This window comes from Sceloporus undulatus, chromosome 1 (assembly GCF_019175285.1).
Source record: "Sceloporus undulatus isolate JIND9_A2432 ecotype Alabama chromosome 1, SceUnd_v1.1, whole genome shotgun sequence".
In the NCBI taxonomy this organism is placed as follows: Eukaryota; Metazoa; Chordata; class Lepidosauria; order Squamata; family Phrynosomatidae; genus Sceloporus; species Sceloporus undulatus.
The window spans coordinates 217271843-217294237 of NC_056522.1; the positions used below are offsets into that span (position 1 = coordinate 217271843).

Below are 22395 nucleotides of genomic sequence, written 5' to 3' on the forward strand. Positions count from 1 at the left end.
TTTGCAACTTGTATATTTCTAGCAGAATGAAACATATGTTTAGTTATTTGATTTTTATTTCACCTCTCTGCTAGTACAAGGCATCTGTTACAATCTTCCAACCTTCATGACTTAATTTTGAGAGGTACACACAACAGGAAAATTCTAGGATGAAAAGAAAAGGCCAATTAAAAAAATTAAAAAGAAAGAAAGAAAGAAAGAAAGCCACCCAAATGATTTTCAAGTTCTATTGTTCATAAATTAAGCATCTCCTTAAATGGTAGCTCACAATTCTGTTGTACCAAGTTGTCAATTTCAGAAAATCATACAATTGTAATCTATATTCCAACTGAAATGTGATATTTGTACAGAAGCTTAATTACATGCATCAGAAAATAAAATAGAAGCTTCTAATTATAGGAGGGCTTTTATCTTATTTTGTGTTTTAAATAAACCATTGGTGCTAGAAAAATTACCCAGAAATTCAGAAAGAGGTTTAAATAGTTTAAAAAATCACAGCAAAGGCCTGGATTGTTATCACATAAGAATAAGAACCTCACCTAGTAAAGCAGAGATGGGGACAGTGTGCCCTTGATACCCCCCCCCCCCCCAAACTTCCCTTAAATAAAAAAGAAGCTGCCAGGTGGTAAATTTGATGGCCAATGCTACTAAGGTTCCAGTCTACCCTCATTTTCCATCTCCTTCCTTTGCCACTGCCATAGTCACCCCTCCTTTTGCCACTGCGTCCCTTTTGTCCACCTCCCTCCTGCTATCACTGTCACTTTTCCTCCTATTATATCAGGAAGTGCTGAAATGTTTTCAGCCCAACCAAAAAGGGAATGACCTAGAGCCGAAAAACTTATATGCTGTTCCACATATTCACCCCAAAGTCTGACACACTTGGCACATCATTTCTCAAGTTTCTTTAACACCCTCTTACACACACACACACACACACACACACACACGAATTCTGATGTCTGGTCACTGAAATACTTCTGCTACTTCCATCTCTGGATCATTCAATAACTTCCTTCCTTTCAAACTCTTTCTAAGGTTTGGAAGCAGGAAATAGTCAGAAAGAGCAAGATCTGGTGAGCAGGGAGGGTGGGTTATGCACACAAACCCCAAATTCTTCAAAACGTCCATTGTCTTGCCACCCATGAACATGTCCTACAAAAAAAGAATCCAATTCCATAGCTTCCCTTGCCATTCTTCCTTCAATTTCTCCTTTAATTGCCCCAGCAAGTTAGATTAGTATTCTACATTAACTGTTTGTCCCGTCTGAAGATAGTCAGATACCTTCCTTTTCCCTGTGACCATGACCTTTCCCACTTGCCTTTCAGTCTTAAATTTCTTTGGCTGTGGGGAACCTGAGTGCTGCCACTGTAAGGACTGTTGTTTGGTCTCCAGAACATAGTAATGTAACCATGTTTCATCAACAGGGACAAATTTTTCCAAAAAAATTATCACTAGATCACTCAAAATGCTGCAAAACCAACTTGGAGGTATCCAATATATTTTGTTTATGGTCAGCATTCAAACATTTCAGTACTTATTTGGCTGACAGCTTCTACATAGCCAACTGCCAATGCATTCCCAGGATACTTCTAGTGTCTCAGCAATTGTTTTAGCCTAAATTCGCTGGTCTGCCAAAATTAGGTCATGAACATGCTCAACAATTTCAGGAGTTGACGCTGCTGAAGGCCTCTCAGGCCTTGCTGTATCTTCAGTTTCAAAATCTCCATGCTGAAAGTTAGTACACCACTTCTTCAGAGTTGAGTATGATGACCACTTTTCAGTCAATGTTTGCATTGTACAGTGCGCCCGTGTTATATGCAGGCGCGCCTTACGCAGCTTCCAGCATACGATGGAAGCCGCGTTGGAAAAAAATGCTGATGCGCCCTAGAACAAGTAATGAGGCATGCTGCGGGCACAATCACCATTACTTCTAATGGGACTTGAGCATGTGCGTGTTTTCCGTTACGCACGCGGGGTGGTGGTAGTCTGGAATGGATCCCCTGCGTAAGGGAAGGGCTGACTACACTCATGGGTTTCCTGTGGAGTTTTCTTCTACATAGGCAAGATCCTCATGATGGTCCAGAAGTCAGCACTTGAAAATTCCACACTTTTTTTTGACAAGACGGTTCTATCAGTGATCTGAAAAAATCCAGAAACCAGAGCTACGATCCTGCAAACTGGCAGTACAATATAAATGAACACTATTTCAAGCTATAGTGACAAAATTAACTCAGATTTTGGGAAATGAGTTGGGCTAAGAACATTTCAGTACCCTCTCATAACTTAGGTTTGTCTGTCTCATCCCTCCCCGTCCCACTTTCATAACCTGCTCTGAAGAGCCAACATCAAGAAAAATTTATATCTTCTTTCCTTTCCCTTCTCTGGAGGGAAAGTGGCAGAAGGCAGTGTGTGTGGTGAGTAATGGAAGGCAAGTGTAGGCAACAGAGAGTAAAGGGCAGGTGACTGCAGAAGCACTAGTAGTGAGAGGACAGGTGAGGTCAGAGGAATTAAAAATGTGAGGTGTTGTGTGGTGCATCTCTCCACAAGTTGTCCTTGTAGTAGACACAGTGATACCCAGGAATTCGAAAATTTCTCAAGCATAGCTTTTCACTCTTTCCTTCATTACTAATTGATCTAGAATTGTGATTCAGATGATAAACATGGCTCTGGGAGTGTTAAGATGTGTACTTTGGAAACATTCAGGGCTCTCCTACCCCATTCCAAAGCTACCATTCATTTTCCATGTGGTTTTTGTTAACTGAAATAAACATGTCCATTTATCACTGCATATTGTGATGACTTATATAGAGGTTTCATCACAAAAACCATTCTTAAATATGTCCTCAAATTTCAGAAGGATTGCCCTATTAAGAGAGACAAGTGAAATAATAGATTGGAATACTTCAATGATTAAATCATTTACTGCATTGCAGTAATCTCTAGCCTTTACAGATCAAAAACCATATTTAAACTGAAATTGCAATCTGATATTTTTTATAAGGAGCATAACAAAATTTACTTGTGGAGTAACCTAATTAAAGAGTACATAAGTGTTCCTAAGCAACATATCAGATGCCTTTTTCCTGAACAGATACACGTCTACTGTCTAAGATCTAGCTTCTTTTTCTTGTACCATGGGGGGGGGATGATTATGTAATTTATATAAAAATGTAAGAATGTACCATTGATTTAATGAAGATTTCATAAAAACAAATGGGATGTGTATGCTACCAAACATTCAGATGGATTATTGTATAATTACAGCTTGCGGGTTGGAATGATGGTGGCAAAATGATACATAATAAAGAACACTTCATTAACTTCTACAAAATGAGCAAAATGTCTTATCCAAACATATTTGATTTAATAGTAAATACACAAACAATTAATTTTTAAATCTAAAGAAATATATTTTAACACTCTTCAAACATACACTAAATTTCAAGCTACTTTACAGAGTGCATCGTTTATTCAATATATAGGAAATCTGAAGAATAGAGTATAAACTTATTGTCATTCCCTCTACTTGCAAAATTCAGGGGTGATACATTCAAAACTGGATGGTATCACCTCTTTTCTTTTTGTATTGTGACACTATGAGAAAAGAGCTGGTATCAACAGGTTTTGGGAAGATTTTTAAGAAAGTCCGAAAAATTTTAAATCTCCTTCCCTGGCAAATGAGGGAGAGGAGCTCAACACAATTTGGTCAGAATCAATTATTTTTAGTCAGCTGGAAAATAACTGGAGGATGAAACAGAACTGGCTAGCTACAAGTGGCAGGTGAAGACCAAGGTATGCTGTGAGGCGCCAAAATAACGCAGGAGAGGCTAGCTGAGATAGATGCCCAGAGTGCAGAGGATTCAAAAAGGAGACTGGAAGTTATAATGTTATAACTGTAAGACAGTTATAACTAGACCCATTTCAAAGTGGCTTCAGAACAGGATACAGAGTTGAGACTTCTATGGTCACCTTAGTAGAGGATCTCCATCTTGAGTATTGACGGGGGAATGTGTCCCTGATGGTGCTTGTGGACCTCTCAGCAGAATTCTGTAAAACTGACCATGGTATACTGGAATGTCTGGGGGATCTGGGAATTGGGGGTACTGCGATTCAGTGGTTCTGGTCCTATCTCTCAGGCAGGTTCCAGATTGTGGTGGCTTGAGGACAGCAGCTTCTAAAAAAAGGGAGCTGTTATATGGCATACCACAAGGTGCCATCATATCCCTAATGCTATTCAACATAAACAAGAAACTGCAGGCAAGGTATGGGTGCTTTCAGTATGCTGATGATATGCAAATATATTTCTCCATGCCTTCAAGAATAGCCCCAGCTAAATACAGTGTTTAACAATAAGTTTATTGATTAGTCAACCATATCAATGATAAAATACATAATATCAAGATACATACAAAGATAAAACTGAGTCACTCCTTGAACTCACATAAATTAACTAAAAAGTTAAAACACACATAAACAAAAGGATAAAAAGTTAAATAAAGCAAATCTAATAAAATACAAGATAAGATATATAAAACAAAGAAACACACACTGAGACTGGGTGAGTGGGAAAAAATCCATGGGAGCATTTAAATAAACTCATCACCATGGCACGGAACCTCATTTTGTATAATAAACTGATCTCTCAGGTGAGCAGCATTTATAATAAATTTTGCAATACAGCGCACTAGGTGGAAGTTCTCTCCAGAAAGAAAATGGTACAGTTTAGCAATTGGATCCCAATTGGTCATTCTTACCAAAAATGGTTGTAGGAAATGGGACCTCACCTTGTCATAAATACAACAGTCTAACAGGATTTGTACATTATCCTCAACGGCTGAGGCACCACAAATACAAGTTCTTTCATGATAGAAAGACAGTGTGAAAGAATGTTTGGAATGAATGAATACTTGGAAGAGTAATGGTCTGAATGAGGAAAAACCAACTGAAAATGAATCTAGACAAGACAGTGGTGCTTACTGTCATAGGTCCCAATCTGAGATTGGAGGTGTGTCAACCAGTCCTAGAATGGGTTCCACTCCCCTTGAAAGACTGTATTTGCAGCCTAGGGGTGTTTCTGGATCCGTTGCTCCAAATGAGAACTCAGATAGATGTGATGGCCGGGAATGCTTACTTCGGCTGATATACCAGCTGTGCCCCTACCTAGAGCTAGAGAATTTAAAGGTGATAGTGCACATGCTGGTAACCTCAAGGCAGGACTTTTGCAATGCTCTGTACATTAGGCTACTTCTGTACCACATCTGGAAACTTCAATTAGTTCAAAACATGGCATTCAGATTGGTTACTGGGGCATGCAAAAGTAATCATATCACACCAATATTAAAATCAATCTACTGGCTGCCAATTAGTTTCCAGGAAAGGTACAAAGTGTTGGTTATTATCTTTAGAGCCCTACATGGTCTGTGTCCAGGTTATTTGCAGGATTGCCTCCTCCCATATAATCCAGCCCATACAGTCAGGTCCTCTGGGGGACATTTACTCCAGTTAGGCAGGATTAGGTTGGCAATCTCACCCACAAAAGATATCTGACAGCTGAATATGCAGTCCAAATTTAAAATAGCATTAAAGATCAGTCTCTTTGGGCAGACCTATCAAGATTATTTTTAAATTGTAAATTTTAAATGATGAATTTTTAAATGTGGATTGTTAAAATATGTATCTTGTTTGTTCTTTTAGACTGATGTTTTAAACGGATGTTGTGTGTTTGTTGGTATGTCATTGTTGTCTGTTGTTCCTTGCCTCAATCCATGGGGAAGATGGATGATGATTTCTTCTGTTGTCTTCTGCTATACATTTTTTTCTCCTTAGAAAGTAAGTGACAAAGAAGTATTGAGAAAGAAAAGTAGAAGTTAAAAATGTAGAGTGAACCATTCCCGTTTGTTTGGGTTATTTCCTAAATCACAGAGCCAAAAGACTGACAATTACCCATAAACATAACTTAAGAGATCTCTTTTGATGTTGCCAGGGCTAGACAACAGTGTATCATATCTGACACACCAACCCTATTCCCTAAAGGTTAGCAGAATTCTTTCTCTAACGCTAAAGCAAATGTGGATTATTGCAGGTTGGATGGTTTAGGGAGTGAGATGCTTGAGAGTGTAGTTCACAGTGAATACTGTGTCATTTTCTGGGTGGTTCATGACAACCATGCAGTAATATCAATAATAATAATAATAATAATAATAATTGCATCCTGCCCCTTCCTGTATTGGATTATCACAAACTGAGATGACTCAGAGTCTCTCTTTAGTATTATCTGTTGATTTTATAAATAGGCGCCCCTTCGTTTTTGCAAATGTTGAATCCGTGTCCCTTGCCCATTTGTGGGCGGCAAACGGAGTGGGACAAAATGGGGCGCGCACTGCCATTCAAGCCAATGGGGCTTGAATACTGGTGATTTTCTGTTTTCACCGGGGGGGGGAGGGGTCTGCAATGGATTCTCCACGAAAATGGAGGGGCTACTATAAAGTGTAGTTTGAATTAACAGTGGACTATACAATACAGCCAGGCAGTTCAGTTATATCACAGGTCAGATTATGATAATGAACGTTGCTTATAGTAGTGCTGCAATGTAACCCACTGTTAATATTAAAGGTCAGAAATAGGGCTGAAGTTGCTTATATTCCCAATGGTGTTTTGTTGTTGTTCATAGAATCAATAGTTCATAGAATTGATACATACCTTCTTTTTGGTCTGGGCTGGCGGTGGCCTTTTTTCCGCCAGAGGGAAGCCACAGCCGCCAAACCGTGCAGCTTCCCGCCAGCGGAAAAAGAACCCGCAAAAAGTGGGTTCTTTTTGCGCTGCCATTGTGTCAATGGCACACTTGTGACGTTACAAGTATGGCAGAACATGTGGACGCTATGTGTCTGTCATGTAACAATGGTGGCAGCCGTATACATGGGGTGCCGCCATTGTTACAGCACCACGCCATACTAGAGTTTGGGACCGTGCGGTTGTTGTGCGGTCCCTTAATCCTAGTACGCCACCACAGAATCAAAGAGTTGGAAGAGACCACAAGGGCCATCCAGAAAATCTCAATCAAAGCATACTTGACAGATGGTTATCCAACCTCTGCTTGAAGACCTCCAAGGAGGGAGACTCCACCACCCTCTGAGGGAGTGTGTTCCACTGTCAAATACCCCCTTACTGTCAGGAAGTTCCTCCTAATGTAGAGGTGGAATCTCTTTTCCTGCAGCTTGCATCCATTGCTCTGGGTCCTACTCTCGGGAGCAGCAGAACACAAGCTTGCTCCCTCCTCAATATGACATCCGTTCAAATATTTCAAATATCACCTCTTAACTTTCTCTTCTCCAGGCTAAACATCTCCAACTGTCTAAGTCATTCCTCATAGGGCATTTTTTCTAGACCCTTCACCATTTTAGTCGCCCTGCTTTGCATACACTCCAATTTTTCAACATCCTTTTTGAATTGTGGTGCCCAGAACTGGACACAATATTCCAGGTGGATCCTGACCAAAGCAGAATGGAGTGGCACTATTACATCCCTTGATCTAGATACTATACTTTTATTGATTCAGTCTAAAATCGCATTGGCCTTTATAGCTGCCGCATCACACTGTTGACTCATGTTCAACTTGTGGTCTACTTGGATTCCTAGATCTCTTTCACACGTAGTCTCAACCAGGTGTCCCCCATCCTATATCTGTGCATTTCATTTTTCCGCCCTAAGTGCAGTACCTTACATTTCTCCATGTTGAAATTCATTTTGTTAGCTTTGGCCCATCTTTCTAGTCTATTCAGGTCATTTTCAATTTTAATCATGTCCTCTGGGGTATTAGCTACTGCACCTAATTTGGTGTGATCTGCAAATTTGATAACTATGCCCCCAATTCTGTCATCCAAGTCAATGATAAAGATGGTGATTAGCACTGGGCCCAGGACAGGCCCCCGTGGGACCCCACTGGTCACTTCTCCCCAGAATGAAAAGGAGCTATTGTTGAGCACGCTTTAGGTTCGGCCAGTCAACCAATTACAAATCCATGTAACAGTTACTTTGTCTAGCCCACATTTTACAAGCTTGTTTATAGAATGTCATGGGGAACCTTGTCAAATTGTTGTTGTCTTGTTTTAGATGCTCCATACTTCAAGTTGCACTAAGGTCAACTTGTACAGTGGTACCTCGGGATACGAAATACCCAGGTTACGAAATTTTCGGGATACGAAAAAATCCCATAGGAAATCATTGTTCCGGGTTACGAATGTTTTTTCGGGATACGAAGAAAATTTTTGGTGCTTTTTTCGGCTTTTTCGCACGAAACGCGGCTTTTCCCCATTAGCGCCTGTGGCAATTCGGCTTACGAAGGCTTTTCGGGTTACGAAAGCGGCCGCGGAACGAATTAATTTCGTAACCCGAGGCACCACTGTAGTGTCCTTTCAAAACTCCAAATCCATTTCTCATTTACATGTATAAGCTTCACGTGCCGCTGAAATGGATACAGAATGCCTGCACATTTTAATGTTCAAAAAAGTTTTATGTGAAGTAAGATACAAGATACAATAGGATTTAAGCATTTTGTGCTATTTTAACAATCTCAGTCAAAAGTCCAGTTAAAACAATAATGACACTGGGGTATGCTGCCACATGGTTCTTATGGGAGCTCACTTACTGTTCATCAATTTTAGAAGACCATGAACAACACAGAACATATTAACAACTACAAAAAAAGACAGTTGTGCAGGATTTTGAAAACTGGAATTTCCTATTCTTAGGCGTATCCTAGTGATGAAAATATGAGTTGGCTCAAAACCATAAAATACTGTGTTTTGTGTGTGTGTGTGTATCCACAGATAAGAAAATATTTTTGAAAAGTTTTCACTGTTTCTGTTTGCCATCTGAATATACCAGGAATTTATGGCAGTTGTTTTTATACACAGGTGTTTTGATGGGAGAAAATGTGACTGACAGCTGGTCCAGCAAAACTCACAAAGCTTAAGTAGGATCTCAAATGTAGACACTTCTTTTTGGTACTTTTTCTATCACACTGCCACATGCTCTAAGCCATTGCTCCAGTCAGTCTATCAAAAAATGATGCCAGGTGAGTGAGCCCACGCAGGCAAGTGAAGGAGGGAGACACCACCAGATAATGCAACCAATGAGGTGGTAAGGTGACTTTAGAAGACCCTGAAAAAAGAGGTTTCATGCAACTTTTATCCCCACCATGGCCCTAATGTCCGCTAGTTCCCCTTGTCTTTCTTGCGTGCCAATCCTTGCTTCCCCCTTTTTCCTCTTTCCGCCATTCTCAGGGGAGCAGTAACACCCACTTTGGGTTCACTGCTCCAGACAGTACTAAATAATCCCCAATCTCAATTTCTCAGTTTCCTTGCAGTTCTTAAAAACTTTCTACTACAGTTCTCTCTAATATACAGTACTATTTTTAAAAAAATCAATATGCACTAAAATGTAGTTGTCCACATTACAGAGTGAGGTCCAGTTCCTAATGGAAATATATAGACAAACAAACTTTCCAATAAATGCAACTGCAACTCTAACAGAGTTATTATACAGTTTGAACAACTCCATGCCAAATTTCCTTCCACCCATAATGCAGAGACATAATGTAGACTGCCCTGGTCTGTGCCACCCAACTCAACAGGGGAAACTTATATCCATGAGTAGCTTCTTATGCAAATCTCTAGAAGCACAAGGCCTACATACTGTGTTACGTATCAGTCTGTCAAAGACACTATCTTTGCTCTGCCCTTTTGCCCCTAGCAAATAATGAACTAATGCAATGCATTTCAACCAGCTAATCCCAGAACACCAGCAGAGAGACAAACTTTGTGCCATTCAGGATGACAGCTGTTTTGACATAAATTTTTCATCAGGCTTCTACTGTGAAGATAATATGCTATCGCAAACATATATACGGATAAATAGCATCCAAAATCCACAAAACAGCAATACCTTTAATAGCCAACCAAAATGCACAAAATACATGAAGCAAGTTTTGAAAGCCCTTGCGGTCTCTTCCAATTCTATGATTCTATTATTCTATTGGCTTCTTCATCAGGCAAAGTTGTTAAAAATCAAGCAGGAGAAAGAAAAAAGTGATGTACAGATAGTTAAGAAAGTCAGTTATACAAACTTTTCAAATATTCAGTTTATTTAGTGTTAACTTCTACAGTAGATGTTCTGTACTTCATCAATAAAAAACAATTTCATTTTTATTTATACCATGGGACAATAAATGATCTGTTGCAAATTAACAAAGAAAATACTACCCTTACTAACCAGTACTATATTATTCAGTTTAAAACTGAAATAATCGCAAGACCACAATACTGTATTAGGTTATGATGTGAATGCCTTATCTTTACAGGAACATAGGGTGATTTACTTAAATAATAAATGCTCCATGGGTGATTTAGATATATATTTTAATTCCAGCTGGTGGGGGCTATTACACTTTGGATTTTTATATCCCAGAAGAAATTGACTTGTGGCATAAAATATTAGAACAGAATTGCAATGAATAGATAATTAAAAATGGCGACTCAGCAGCTCTGCTTCAGTGAAGTGTTCCAAATAAACTACACTTTTAGAGATGTACATCTTCACTATTCACAGGTGTAAACGGTTGTCTATAGAGTTGCAATTTTTAAAGTGAAAGTTTTGCATGGGGATTTACATTTTCATATTTGACATAATGAGAATGAAGATGACAATTTCCTGATAATAGTTAAGATTATTAACTATTATTCCATGACACAAACTGGAGATAGGGAAACCACAGCAGATGCTTTTTGAAGGCTCCCAGGTACCTGTTAGAAGCCCCAAAGCCCCTCAAAATGGCAGAAGAGTCAATCCAAAAGAGTGAATAACCACTTCCAGATGCCTCTAGGAGTGGTGGATACCTAAAAGGGGGGCTTCAATTCATTTCAAAATGTAGCCACAAATACCCAGGAGTTACCCCAGATTTTGTTTTTGGTTATTTTTTGAAGATAAACCTACTCCCCCACCTCCTGGAGTTACTCATCCCTGGCATAAAGAGTAATACGTCTGCCAGTGAATATGCATGTATGCTAATGAAATCTGGGAACATTTGGGGACAGATAGGAGATTCTGGTTCATGAAAAGGGAAACAAATGGGATAGGTCTGTTTCAGTCTGACAGCATGCACTGTGGAGAGAATGACATTAATCACAACATACAGAAGAAAATGCAATTCCTTCAATATACTAAATTGAATCCAATAAGGATAATATCATCTCAGAATAAATAGGTTTCTCTAGAGAAGACTCAGATTTGGAAGCAGGTAGGGAAATGGAAGTAAATAAGACACTCTGCTAACGCCTACTCCACCTATAGTGCTGTCAACCCTTCGATGATACATGCAGCAGATGTTTTGATGTCTGTTAGTTCGATTGGGTTGGGAAGGAAATGAGCAAATTTGCAGAAGACAGCTATCAGCCATAATGATTAGAACTTGAACCTTCATATTAAGAAGTAGTCAGACATTGAATTCTAGTTGTATGGGCAGGCTACTCTCTTGATGTTTCACCTGCAGGCTTCCTGCAGGCAACATCTTGCCACTATGTGAAACAGGACTGTAAACTAGATGGACATGTGATATCTAAACAGAGTTCTTATGACACACACCACACATTTGATGGAAGCAGAACTATCATTCTACATAAACACTTGACACATGTTTCCTCATCTTTATCCCATAGCAGGATATTTAAGGAACTGACCCTTTCCGCTACTATTTAACATTACTTCAGAGAGAAAAGTTGAAGGCAAGGATAGACTTTAGAAAACTATGGCCTTTAGTCAAGATGTCTGCTATCTTCAAATTTCTGATTATAGTCTAATGCTTTTATCATGTGCCTGAGCAATGGAAGCACTGAAGAACTGAAGTATCCTTAGCCTTCTGCTTAAAATTTCTTATAGAATCTGGAAAGTGACCAGATATTAAAGATTTTGCATGCATAGTGCATACGGCAGGAACTAGCTGTATCACTTCAACAGTTTTGGAGGTGATGTTCCAATATAATTGCAATGTATGAAACATAGAAGAAAATGAAAACCAACTTCATAATCAACTTAAAGAATTTAGCAACAAATCCACTTGGACAGCATCTGAGAAAAAGGCTGTACAGTCCTCCCTCCGTTCTTGCAGTCTTTGGACCTGCATCCCTCGCTTATGTGCGAGGGACAAATTGAGGGAAAATTAATGGGGTGTGTGCCCATGGTGCCCGCCTGCATGCCCACACCTATATTCAAGCCAATGGGGCTTGAATGCAGACAAAACGCCGCTTTCGCGAGGGGGTCCGGAACGGGTCCCCCATGGAAAGTGAAGGAACAACAAAAGTGCTATAACTGCATGTATTTAGAAATGTACACAATTATATAATAATAACATTGAGCTCCTTAACAGAATTGATATAACTGGAAAAGAGACAGGAGGTACAACCAAGTTGTAGCTGATGGTCAGTCAGACAATAAAGTAAGACCAGAAAGTCAGACTTTTGGACAGTGTTTACTGTTTCCTTGCTAGCATTTGCTTTACTCACTGGGCGAGAATTAGAGGCTTGAATGACTGTAATGTAAGACTGAGTCAAATTACTGAGCCACTTGAGAAGCCATTAGAGAAGCAATGCTGAAGTCTAGTTTGTCAACAAGGACAAAGGCTTCATTGGCAGTTCACTGCAAGTAGACATGCATTTAAAAACATCTTTATACATAGCACTGTTTCCAAAGTTGTTTCTACTACACCACATAAATTGCTGTTTAGAATCTCTGTTTACATTCAGGAGGCTAATTCTTAACCATCAAAAAGCTAGACAACAAAAAGCTCCAAGTTACCCAATACCTTTGTATTGAAGGTGTCTCTGATCTTGAGCACATAGCTAATGTTCTAAACATGGATTCCACTTGAGTAATTTGAGCTTTTCAACACTGAGTATTAGATCTTGGCCATATATGGCCATATTGCAGGAGGTAGACAAAACTCAAATAGTTTACTATTTGTATAGACAAATTTGAGCTCAAACCACTGGTGTGTTTTAAATTGATGAGACAAGAATTCAGATCATTCTACGAAAGGTAAGACTCAGAGTGTGACTTATTTAAGCAAACTCAAATCCTGAGTGGGGCTTTAAACCCAGGACCCCAGTTCTAATTTTAGTGTGACACCTAAGGCAAAATATCAAATATTTCAGTTCAGATATTTATAGGTTGTTAGGTTATTAAGAACTTTAGAAAACAGAAGTGGAGTAAATATGCTAAATCAAATCATGCACTATTTAGGTACTTCTATCTTGGCTCATTAATCTGAGATATGACCATCCTTACATGGTCATTATCTGTTATCCTTCCCAAACAATGCAATGATTTAACAAAATACAGTCATACTTTATTGTATTTATCTGTAGCCTTAATTCAATTGCTTTTCAACTAGGGCAGAGCCAGTGAGGGAGTGTTCAGCAACTAGGTTTAGGCCAGAGTGTATGGTTATCATCTTAAGATGCAATTCAATTTCTGATATACTTGGGTTTATTTGCTGATTGCAAGTAAAAGAACTCACAGCGGTAACAAAATAAAAATAGGGAGGGTACTTATAAGGCTAAATTTAATGTTACACATACTTAGAATGGATTCACTGAAATAAATGGGAATACCTTAAGTCCTACTGTGGATGTACTCTAGGTAGGACTAATAGTGGGCTCAGACCAAAAACATCTAATTATAGAACAAAAATGTGCAGATTCCTAGTCTCTCTAGTATGTTTTAATTCCTGGCACCTCATACTTCTTTCCCTATGATTAAGGAATCTTGCTACTCATGAGTAGTGAGGTGCTGGTTGCAAAAATAGCTGTTTCTGACATTTTGACAGGCTGCATAAAACACATAAATGAAAAACTGACTTAATTTCCTGCTAATGGTTTTTCCTAAACCTCCAATTACCTCAATTATGTGGACAGCCACCTATTAAACAAGAATAATAATTTTCAGTTGTTTGTGGCACATGATGACAGGTGTAAAGTATATTACTATGGAACTGCATTATAAACTAAAATATCATAATTTACAAAGTTAAAGAAAATGCAGAAAAAGAACTTACTTATTTAATTTATATCTCAACTTTCTCCTCACATGGGAACCAAGGTTACTTAAAACAAGGTTAAATATATGATAGTTAAAAGGTGTTTTTTTTTAAAAAATGAAGCTAGAATTATTACTTAGAAACACTAATAATTTTAACTTACTCATCATGTGCCTCTTTTAATAAAAAGGTCATTATATACCAGCGAGAGGAGGTCACCGAGTGAGCTAGCCTGGCTTTCTGTTAGAGGAATTCCAATGCCTGACAGCAGTTACTAAGAAATCCCTCTCTAGTTTCTCACCAAAAGGTGGGACCAAGAAAAAGCCCTCTCCTGAACATCACTAGATTTGGTCTGATTCAAGAAAGAAGAAACGTGTTCTAATTCATGAAAAACTGTGGCTTTGGTTCTCTAGTTGCATGGTATTAAGATTAAATGTTGCTAATGGACTACCTAATTGCTGTTCATCTCCACAGTTTCTATAATACAGCTTCCACTGTAATTGCTTGCATACTGGCCCCACTGACAAGGTTATGAAATTAGTATTTTGGTAGTGTGAAACCAATGGGAACTAGAGAAGTCAACATTAGGTTTTGAATTTGAATTGTCCTAATTTAGGACAAAAAGATTACCTTCAAGGCCCTCATGTTTCTAAATCTTCAACAGAACAATTTAAACATCAAGAACAAACAGAACACAATCAAATGAGCATAAAACCATCAGCAAACAGTTTTTACTTGGCACATAAAAGATAATAACAGTGACAAGGGTACTGGAGAGGGTATGAGAAAGAATATCATTCTTTATGCCTGACCTCCTCTCTGGCCCAATCAACCACCTAAAGCTAATATTCTGGAATGTATTATTTCAACAAGGAAAACAAACTCCATGTCCCTTCAGGGATCTATTTTCCATGCTTGAAGCAACCTAGAGTTGTTACTAATAACTCCAGTGCCTCGAACACTGATAAACTGCTTTATAGTTTATTAACTTGCATTGTACATGTAATATAATGGCTTGAAAAATGCACTCTATCACACATTGCTTCTCCTGTGCTTTTGTCAAATTCAGGCAGGGTGCATAGGGGCATGCCTTTTTGAGATGAAGGAGTTTATCAGACTCAAGTTTTGGACCCTGCAATTGCGCTAAGGAAGTGTAAAGAACGTTGCGAAATGACTGTTTTGCGCAATGTCTTACCTCATTGCTTGCTTTTCTGTCATTGCCCTGTAACGTTATGTTAGCGCTACAATTGCACGAAAGTTGCGATTTCCGTGATGCGAAACCATGCATTGCAGAACTATTTACTACACCAGTGCTTTCCTTTTGTCTTTCGCATTTTGCAACAACATATTTGCGCATGCGCCTTGGAGGTTTTGGTGGCATCCTGAACTTTGTGCTTCCGGGGGGAGAGGGGAAAGGGGCTGGAATGGATGACCCCTAGGGGCCCCTTTCATTTACAGCCTACGAGGTGTTCATACAGGACAGAGGAATGGGGCTGGGATGGATGACCCCTAGGGGCCCCTTTCATTTGCAGCCTCCTAGGTGTCCATGCAGGACAGAGGAATGGGGCTGTGATGGATAACTCCTAGGGGCCCCTTTCATTTAAAGCCTCCTAGGTGTCCATGCAGGACAGAGAGATGGGGCTGGGATGGATGACCCCTAGGGGCCCCTTTCATTTACAGCCTCCCAGGTGTCCATGCAGGAAAGAGGAATGGGGCTGGAATGGATGACCCCTAGGGACCCCTTTCATTTACAGCCTACCAGGTGTCCTTGCAGGAAGGAGGAATGGGGCTGGAATGGATGACCCCTAGGGGACCCTTGCATGTGCAGCCCCCCAGGTGTCCATGCAGGACAGAGGAATGGGGCAGGGATGGATGACCCCAAGGGGTTCCTTACATGCAAGACAAGGCCACCCCTCCAAGGGGTTGTCCTGAAAAAGGAAGGCCACCGGAAGGGAATGGGGTCAAAAAGCAGCCCAGCATCATGGGAATTTTGCAATCAGTAACTTGAGTGTTGCGTTGCGCTGCTGCCTACCACACCAACCATTTCGCAATAGATTTCGCGAGGATAACGGGAGACCATGGCCTGGCTTCCCTTTTTGCCCGCAATGCCCAAAAAGGGGAGGAATGACGCTTAAACTACGGGAGCGTTGCGCAATGGGCTCCCATAGAAATGAATGGCGTCTGAAAGGACGTCACACTTTCACGTTATTGCGCAACGTTGGTGATGCTAACATTGCGCGATAGGCAGGAAAAATTGCCAAAAACTCACGTCTGATAAACCTCGAAATTAGGCTTCTAATCTGAACTCACGCATATAGCCACATCTATATAACCACATCTATATAACCTATCTATATAATCACATTAGAACTGCCTTGCTGCATCAAGCTAGAGACTCATCTGGCCCACCACTGTAATTCAAATACTACTGACCCATATGCTCTAATGTTCATAAGCAGGGTGCATTGGAAAGCAGCACTAGTATATGGGGTGTGTTAAGGAACTGCTGGAGCAGGAATGTTCTCTATTATTATTATTATTATTATTATTATTATTATTATTATTATTATTACGCTTTATTTATATAGCACTGTAGATTTGCACAGCGTTGTACATACAAATAAAATAGATACGAGTAAGCCTGCCCATGGCGTACAATCTAAGAAACAGTAGTATAAACATAACAATACAGGAAAGGGTTCAATAAAACAGGCAACAAATTAAAAACATGAAATAGTAAATAATAGTCACACAATGTCTGGGAACACTTCTCTGAACAGGATGGTCTTCAACTCAGTTTTGAAACTGATTAAAGAAGTGGTGACCCATGCTTGTGGGGGAAGGAGGTTCCAGGAGTGAGGGGCAGCAAGTGAAAAGGGATGAATCCGGAACGGGGCAGAGAAAATCCTGGGCTGAGACAGCAGACCTTGACTACCAGAATGGAGGGCCCAAGCAGGAAGGTGAGGAGAGAGAAGGTTTGATAAATAAGGAGGGGTCACCCATGGAGGGATTTAAAAGTCAACAACATGAGCTTATACTGAATACGGAAAGGGAGGGGGAGCCAGTGAAAGGTTGACAACAAAGGAGAGATATGGTCGGAGTGGTGGGCAGATGTAATAATGCGTGCAGCTCAATGCTGGATAGAAATTAAAGGACGGAGGTGAGAAAGAGGAGGCCCAGCCAGAAGGATGTTACAGAAATCGTGAGACCACTAGGGCATGGACCAGAATCTTGGCAATAGAGGCAGAGAGATATGATCGGATTTTGGCAATATTGTATAAAAAGAATCTACATGCCTTAGCTGTGGTCTGGATCTGGGGGATACATGTCAGAGAAGAATCAAAAATAAAACCAAGTCTACGGACTTGCTGGACTGTTCGAATAGAAATGTCATCAATTCTCTTAAACTTACCTGGGTGTTGCCTCAAGGAAGGACAGGAACAGAGGCAAATAGTGAGGAAGAGGCTAACTATATTATTCAGTGGTAGTGCATATGAAATTTACTCTACCCTGAAACAGAGTTTGATAACCCAACATTTCTTTATCAAGAAATGGAGAAAGTCCAGCAAAAGGCTGGACTATAGTTAGGAATGAAAAGTAGCATAAGGTGGGGCTGGTAACTGTAAATGAAAATATAAACGTGATGAATTAATCAATTTTTATTTTTGAGAACTCATTTATTTGTTAAAAAACAACAACCCAAGAAACAAGAATATCAATGTGATGCTGAATCAGACTTCATTAGACAACAATTGTCAACTTTCTATCAATAATTTATTAAAAACTCTTTTTAAAAACTATGGCGGGTTACACACCGCCATTTAGTACGTAATGAATACATACTAGGGTTAGGAAGGGGCGGTGCTTCCGCACTCCCCTAACCCTAGTACGTATTCTGTACGTACAATATGGCGGCGGCTGTTCCACACGGCGGCCGCCATATTTACGTATCGGACGCTGTGCGTCCGCACGTGTTGCGGCGTCTATGATGTCGCGAGTCCGCCCCTTGCGCCTTGCGACGTCATAGAGGCACCGCTTAAAGAAGCTCCATTTTGGAGCTTCTTTTTCGGTCCGTGCGGGAGACGTGCGGTGTGGCTGCTGCGGCTCCCGCACGGAGCAAACGGCGGCGGCCTGTAACCCGCCTATGCCATGACATAAGAACACGGTGGCTCAGGGGATAACACACTGACTGACGACTGCAGGGTCATCATCTCAGCAGTTCAAGACCCAAAGTGAGCCCCCATCACTAGTCCCAGCTTCTGCCAACCAAGCAGTTTGAAAGCATGTAGAAGTGCAAGTAAATAAATAGGTACCACTTCAGTGGGAAGGTAACAGTGTTCTGTGCAGTCATGCTGGCCATGTGACCACGGAATCGTCTTTGACAACACTGGCTCCCTTGGCTTAGTAACGGAAATGAGCATCACCCCTACAATTGGACACGACTTGACAATCTTTACCGTTTACCCATGCCATATTGCACCAGTTAAATTTTTTAAGACTACCACTTTGAAGTGCACAAGCATTTTGCTAAAATGTAGAAGGCTGCTGCATCCCAATGTTGAAAGCCTTGCCCAGAAGACAACTGTGGCTGCATTCAGACATGAAATCTTGGCTTAATAAGGCACGACATGAGCATGCTTTGTGCATGTAGACACAGCCACCTTATTCCTCTCTTCACATGAGCAGCAAAACCAACCAGGAAACTGCAGTTAACCATTAAATCCTATTGCATATGAACCAGATGCTACTGTTACAAACTTCTAAACAATCCAGGATCTGGAAGCCAACTTTTGTTTCAGAGAGCATCTGTGCAGCAGCAAAGTTGACTGCACAGAACTGTACAATATTAATTTAAAAAACAATAACACTGGATCTTCTTTTATAGCAAACCCACAGGCTCTTTAGCAAAATAACACACTGGGACCCTACCACCCAAAACCAAATTCAAGTGCTCTTTAGGTGTTATGCATATGATGAACTTGAACAGTTTTGATCAAAGCTTCCAATCAGTAGCAGTAGTTTTTGTTAACTGCCATCAAGTTGACTTCAACTTATGGTGACCCCATGAATGTGAGGCCTCCAAGTCAAATTTAGGGCTGTGGCTTCCTTGATTGAGTTTATCCCTCTGCAACAAGATCGTCTTCTTTTCCTACTGCCTTCTACCTCACCAAGCATTATTGTATTTTCTAGTAAGACATGGCTTCTTATGATATGTTCAAAGTATGACAGTCTTGGTTTAGTCATCTTGGCTTCTGCAAACAGTTCAGGCTTGATTTGCTCTTGGCAATCCATGGTATCAGCATAACTTTCCTCTAGCACCTCATTTGAAGTGAGGTGATTCTCTTCCTATCAGTTTTTTCCACTGGCCAACTTTCACAACCAATCAGTAGGATGAGTAAAAAAAAAAATCCTTACCACTTAAGCCCTGCTGTCCTGATAACAATTTACCAAGTAATTACAGAAACACTAATAGTTTATCTCTAGTAAATTGTCATATGCAGCCACCCAAACTTACATTTGCTGTCTACTGTGCCCTGTGTGTACACAACAACCCAAGCAAACATAAACAGAGACCAAATGCACGTGTTCCAAATTGTAAACATGAAAGCAACAGTTACTCATTGTTGAATATGCTGTTCTCACATTAAAAGAGATTCTGAGACCTTACACAGTGCAATGAGATCAGTATTTATTATGAGTATTTAGCTGACAATTTGAAAATAAAGACACTGGGATGTATACCTTGTGCTTGCAATGCTCGGTGATTCTCCTCCAAGCCTGCATCTTTCTAACTGACTGGCAACAATTTGCCTTTCCACCTCAAGCTCTCTGGTGAGCCTTTGAAACTGGAGCTCCTGTAATTCAAAAAGAATGTTTTAAAACGTATTTAAGAACTGCTGCAGGTAAGATAACAACAGAGCAAAGAATCTCAGAGCAAAGATTCTAAAACCATAATAGGGAACTTAAAATAAGAAACCACTCTCCTTTTCTACGACTATCCTCAGATGAAAAAAAGAGAGCATTAGGTATCCATGAGAAAGGCCAGATTGCTTTGCTTACCTCTTTTCAAAGCTAGTCAAAAAGCTAGCTGATGTAGCTTGAGGATGATTAGTTAGTCTGGTAGGATCATGCCAGATCTGCATACAGTTGAAAGTGCAAGGCACACATTCAAAGCTCTTTATGCCTTGAAAATAGGCTATGAATCACTACTATCATTACTGGAATGAGGTGCTTTACAGGATAAGATACTGTATCTGGCAGAGTCTGCTCAGTAGGTTTACAGCTGAAGACAGCAGCTTGTTCCCTAAATAAGTATCATATTTTGAAGTTATAAGGAAGAGCTGAACATCCAGCTACTTAGGCTGCAGTCATTCACTGCTGAGAAAGACAAGATTCAGGCAAGGGGTTCTTTTAAAAACTGCTTCCCAATGATAACAGTAGATGCTTTGAAAGAACCATCTTATATGTTCAGCTGCTAATTTCCACTTCCTAAGATGAGCCTACAGCAGTCACCTTATGTCAAAGTTCATGGGAAACTTATGTTTGCAAAGGCAGTTACTCTGTGCTCAGCTGGTCAACATATGGCCTTTATGACCTCTCTTTTTACTGGGTCTCAGGTAAAATGAGTAAGAATAAACTGTCATATTCAAAAGGATTGCCTCTCTTATCAAGATCATACCTCAAACTGGAAACAGTACAACAATCTCTCTGCTTCAAAAAATTACAGTTGGCCCTCCGAATCATGGCAGTTCTGTTCCAGGACCCCCCCCCCCCAATGGATACCAAAAATTGTGGGACCTCAAATCCTATTATCAATGGAAATGTGCCATGTGTGTGACTGTGTTGTTGTGATCACGTGCACATGCCACCATTGACAATACTATTGTGGGGCCATCTACGGACGCTCCAATCTGTGGATGGCTAGCTTGCCAAAGCCAAGAGCTGACTGTACACCCTCATTTTGTACTATAAATCTGCGCTGACACAACAATGGAAAGTTACTGCATTTTTAAATGTAGTGAAAAATAAAATAACTAAATTATATCTACAAAACAGTTTATTTATTGTTTTTCAATTTATTCCATTTATTTTAAAAATGATGCAGTAAACAAATGGCTCCTATGAACAGTTGAAGATTCCCTGCAAAGCCCCACACAAGGCAGATTGAGTCATATTTCTGAATATCAGAGAATTTGCACGTGTCAAGTAAATCTCACTGGATAGTCACTGGGTTAGCTCATGAAATTTCTATAATTTTATATTTAACTGGAATATGAAACTAAGTCCATAGAGCCTATCTCTTTGGTTTCCACATGCATGCATTTCTTGTGTTCCTGTTTGGCTAACAATTCATGGAAAAATTTGTCTAGTACCACCTCTGTATTATTCAGTTAGATTTGATAATCTGGGAATTGCCTCAATTTGAAGGTTTTGATCTGTGATTGCTCCTTTAGTGGTTCAAGAAAATAAGACTTAGGGAACATGCATTTTTGCTGAAGGCAATACCAATATACTTCATGTGTTAAATGGAAAGTTTGGAACCAGAGGGAGAAATAAGATTAAAAGAAGAACAGTACAAAATGTTTCAGTAAACTTTTTACTCAAAACTAACAATATGCATATGTGAAGTGGAACAAAAAGGTCAGGTAAGCAAGTACGCCTTACAAAACATTTTGAAGCATCTAGAGTAGGGATTCTCAACCTTCCTAATGCTGACACGCTTTAATAGAGTACCTCATGTTGTGGTGGCTCCTAACTGATGGTCTTGGTTCCTAAGACCATTGGAAATATGTGTTTTACGATGGTCTTAAGCGACCCCTGTGAAAGGGTTGTTCGACTCCCAAAGGAGTAGTGACCCACAGGTTGAGAACTGCTGATCTAGAGGCTATGTGAAAGCATCTTCCAAAATGCATCCAGGGAAGTACCCTCAATTCAGGAAGGATACTGACAAACTGGAGTATCCAGAGAAGGGCGACTAAGATAATGAAAGTTCTCAAAACTATGCCCTGAGGAGTGACTTACGGAGCTGGGTATGTTTAACATGGAGAAGACTGAGAGGTGACATGACAGTTAACTTTAAATATTTGAAGGGATGCCATGTAGAAGATGGAGTAAATTTGTGTTCTGTTGCTCCAGAGACTTTGACATATACCAGTAGAATCAAATTATAAGAAAAGAAATTCCACCTAAACATTAGCAAGATTTTCTTTTCTGTAAGAGCTGTTTGACAGTGGAATGAACTACTGTAGAGGGCAGTGGATTTCACTTTGTTTATTGGTAAGTACACAGAGCTACAGTAGGATCGACTA

At 40.0% G+C, this 22395-nt stretch overlaps 1 protein-coding gene across 1 annotated transcript in view; it reads right to left on the reverse strand.

The window, feature by feature from the left end:
- The window catches only part of PKP4 (plakophilin 4), a 154895-nt gene that overhangs the window by 83785 nt on the left and 48715 nt on the right, over nt 1-22395 (reverse strand). The window contains exon 3 of the mRNA XM_042458480.1: nt 19829-19941. Coding sequence (XP_042314414.1) covers nt 19829-19941 — 113 coding nt within the window. The remainder of the gene's footprint in view (nt 1-19828; nt 19942-22395) is intronic.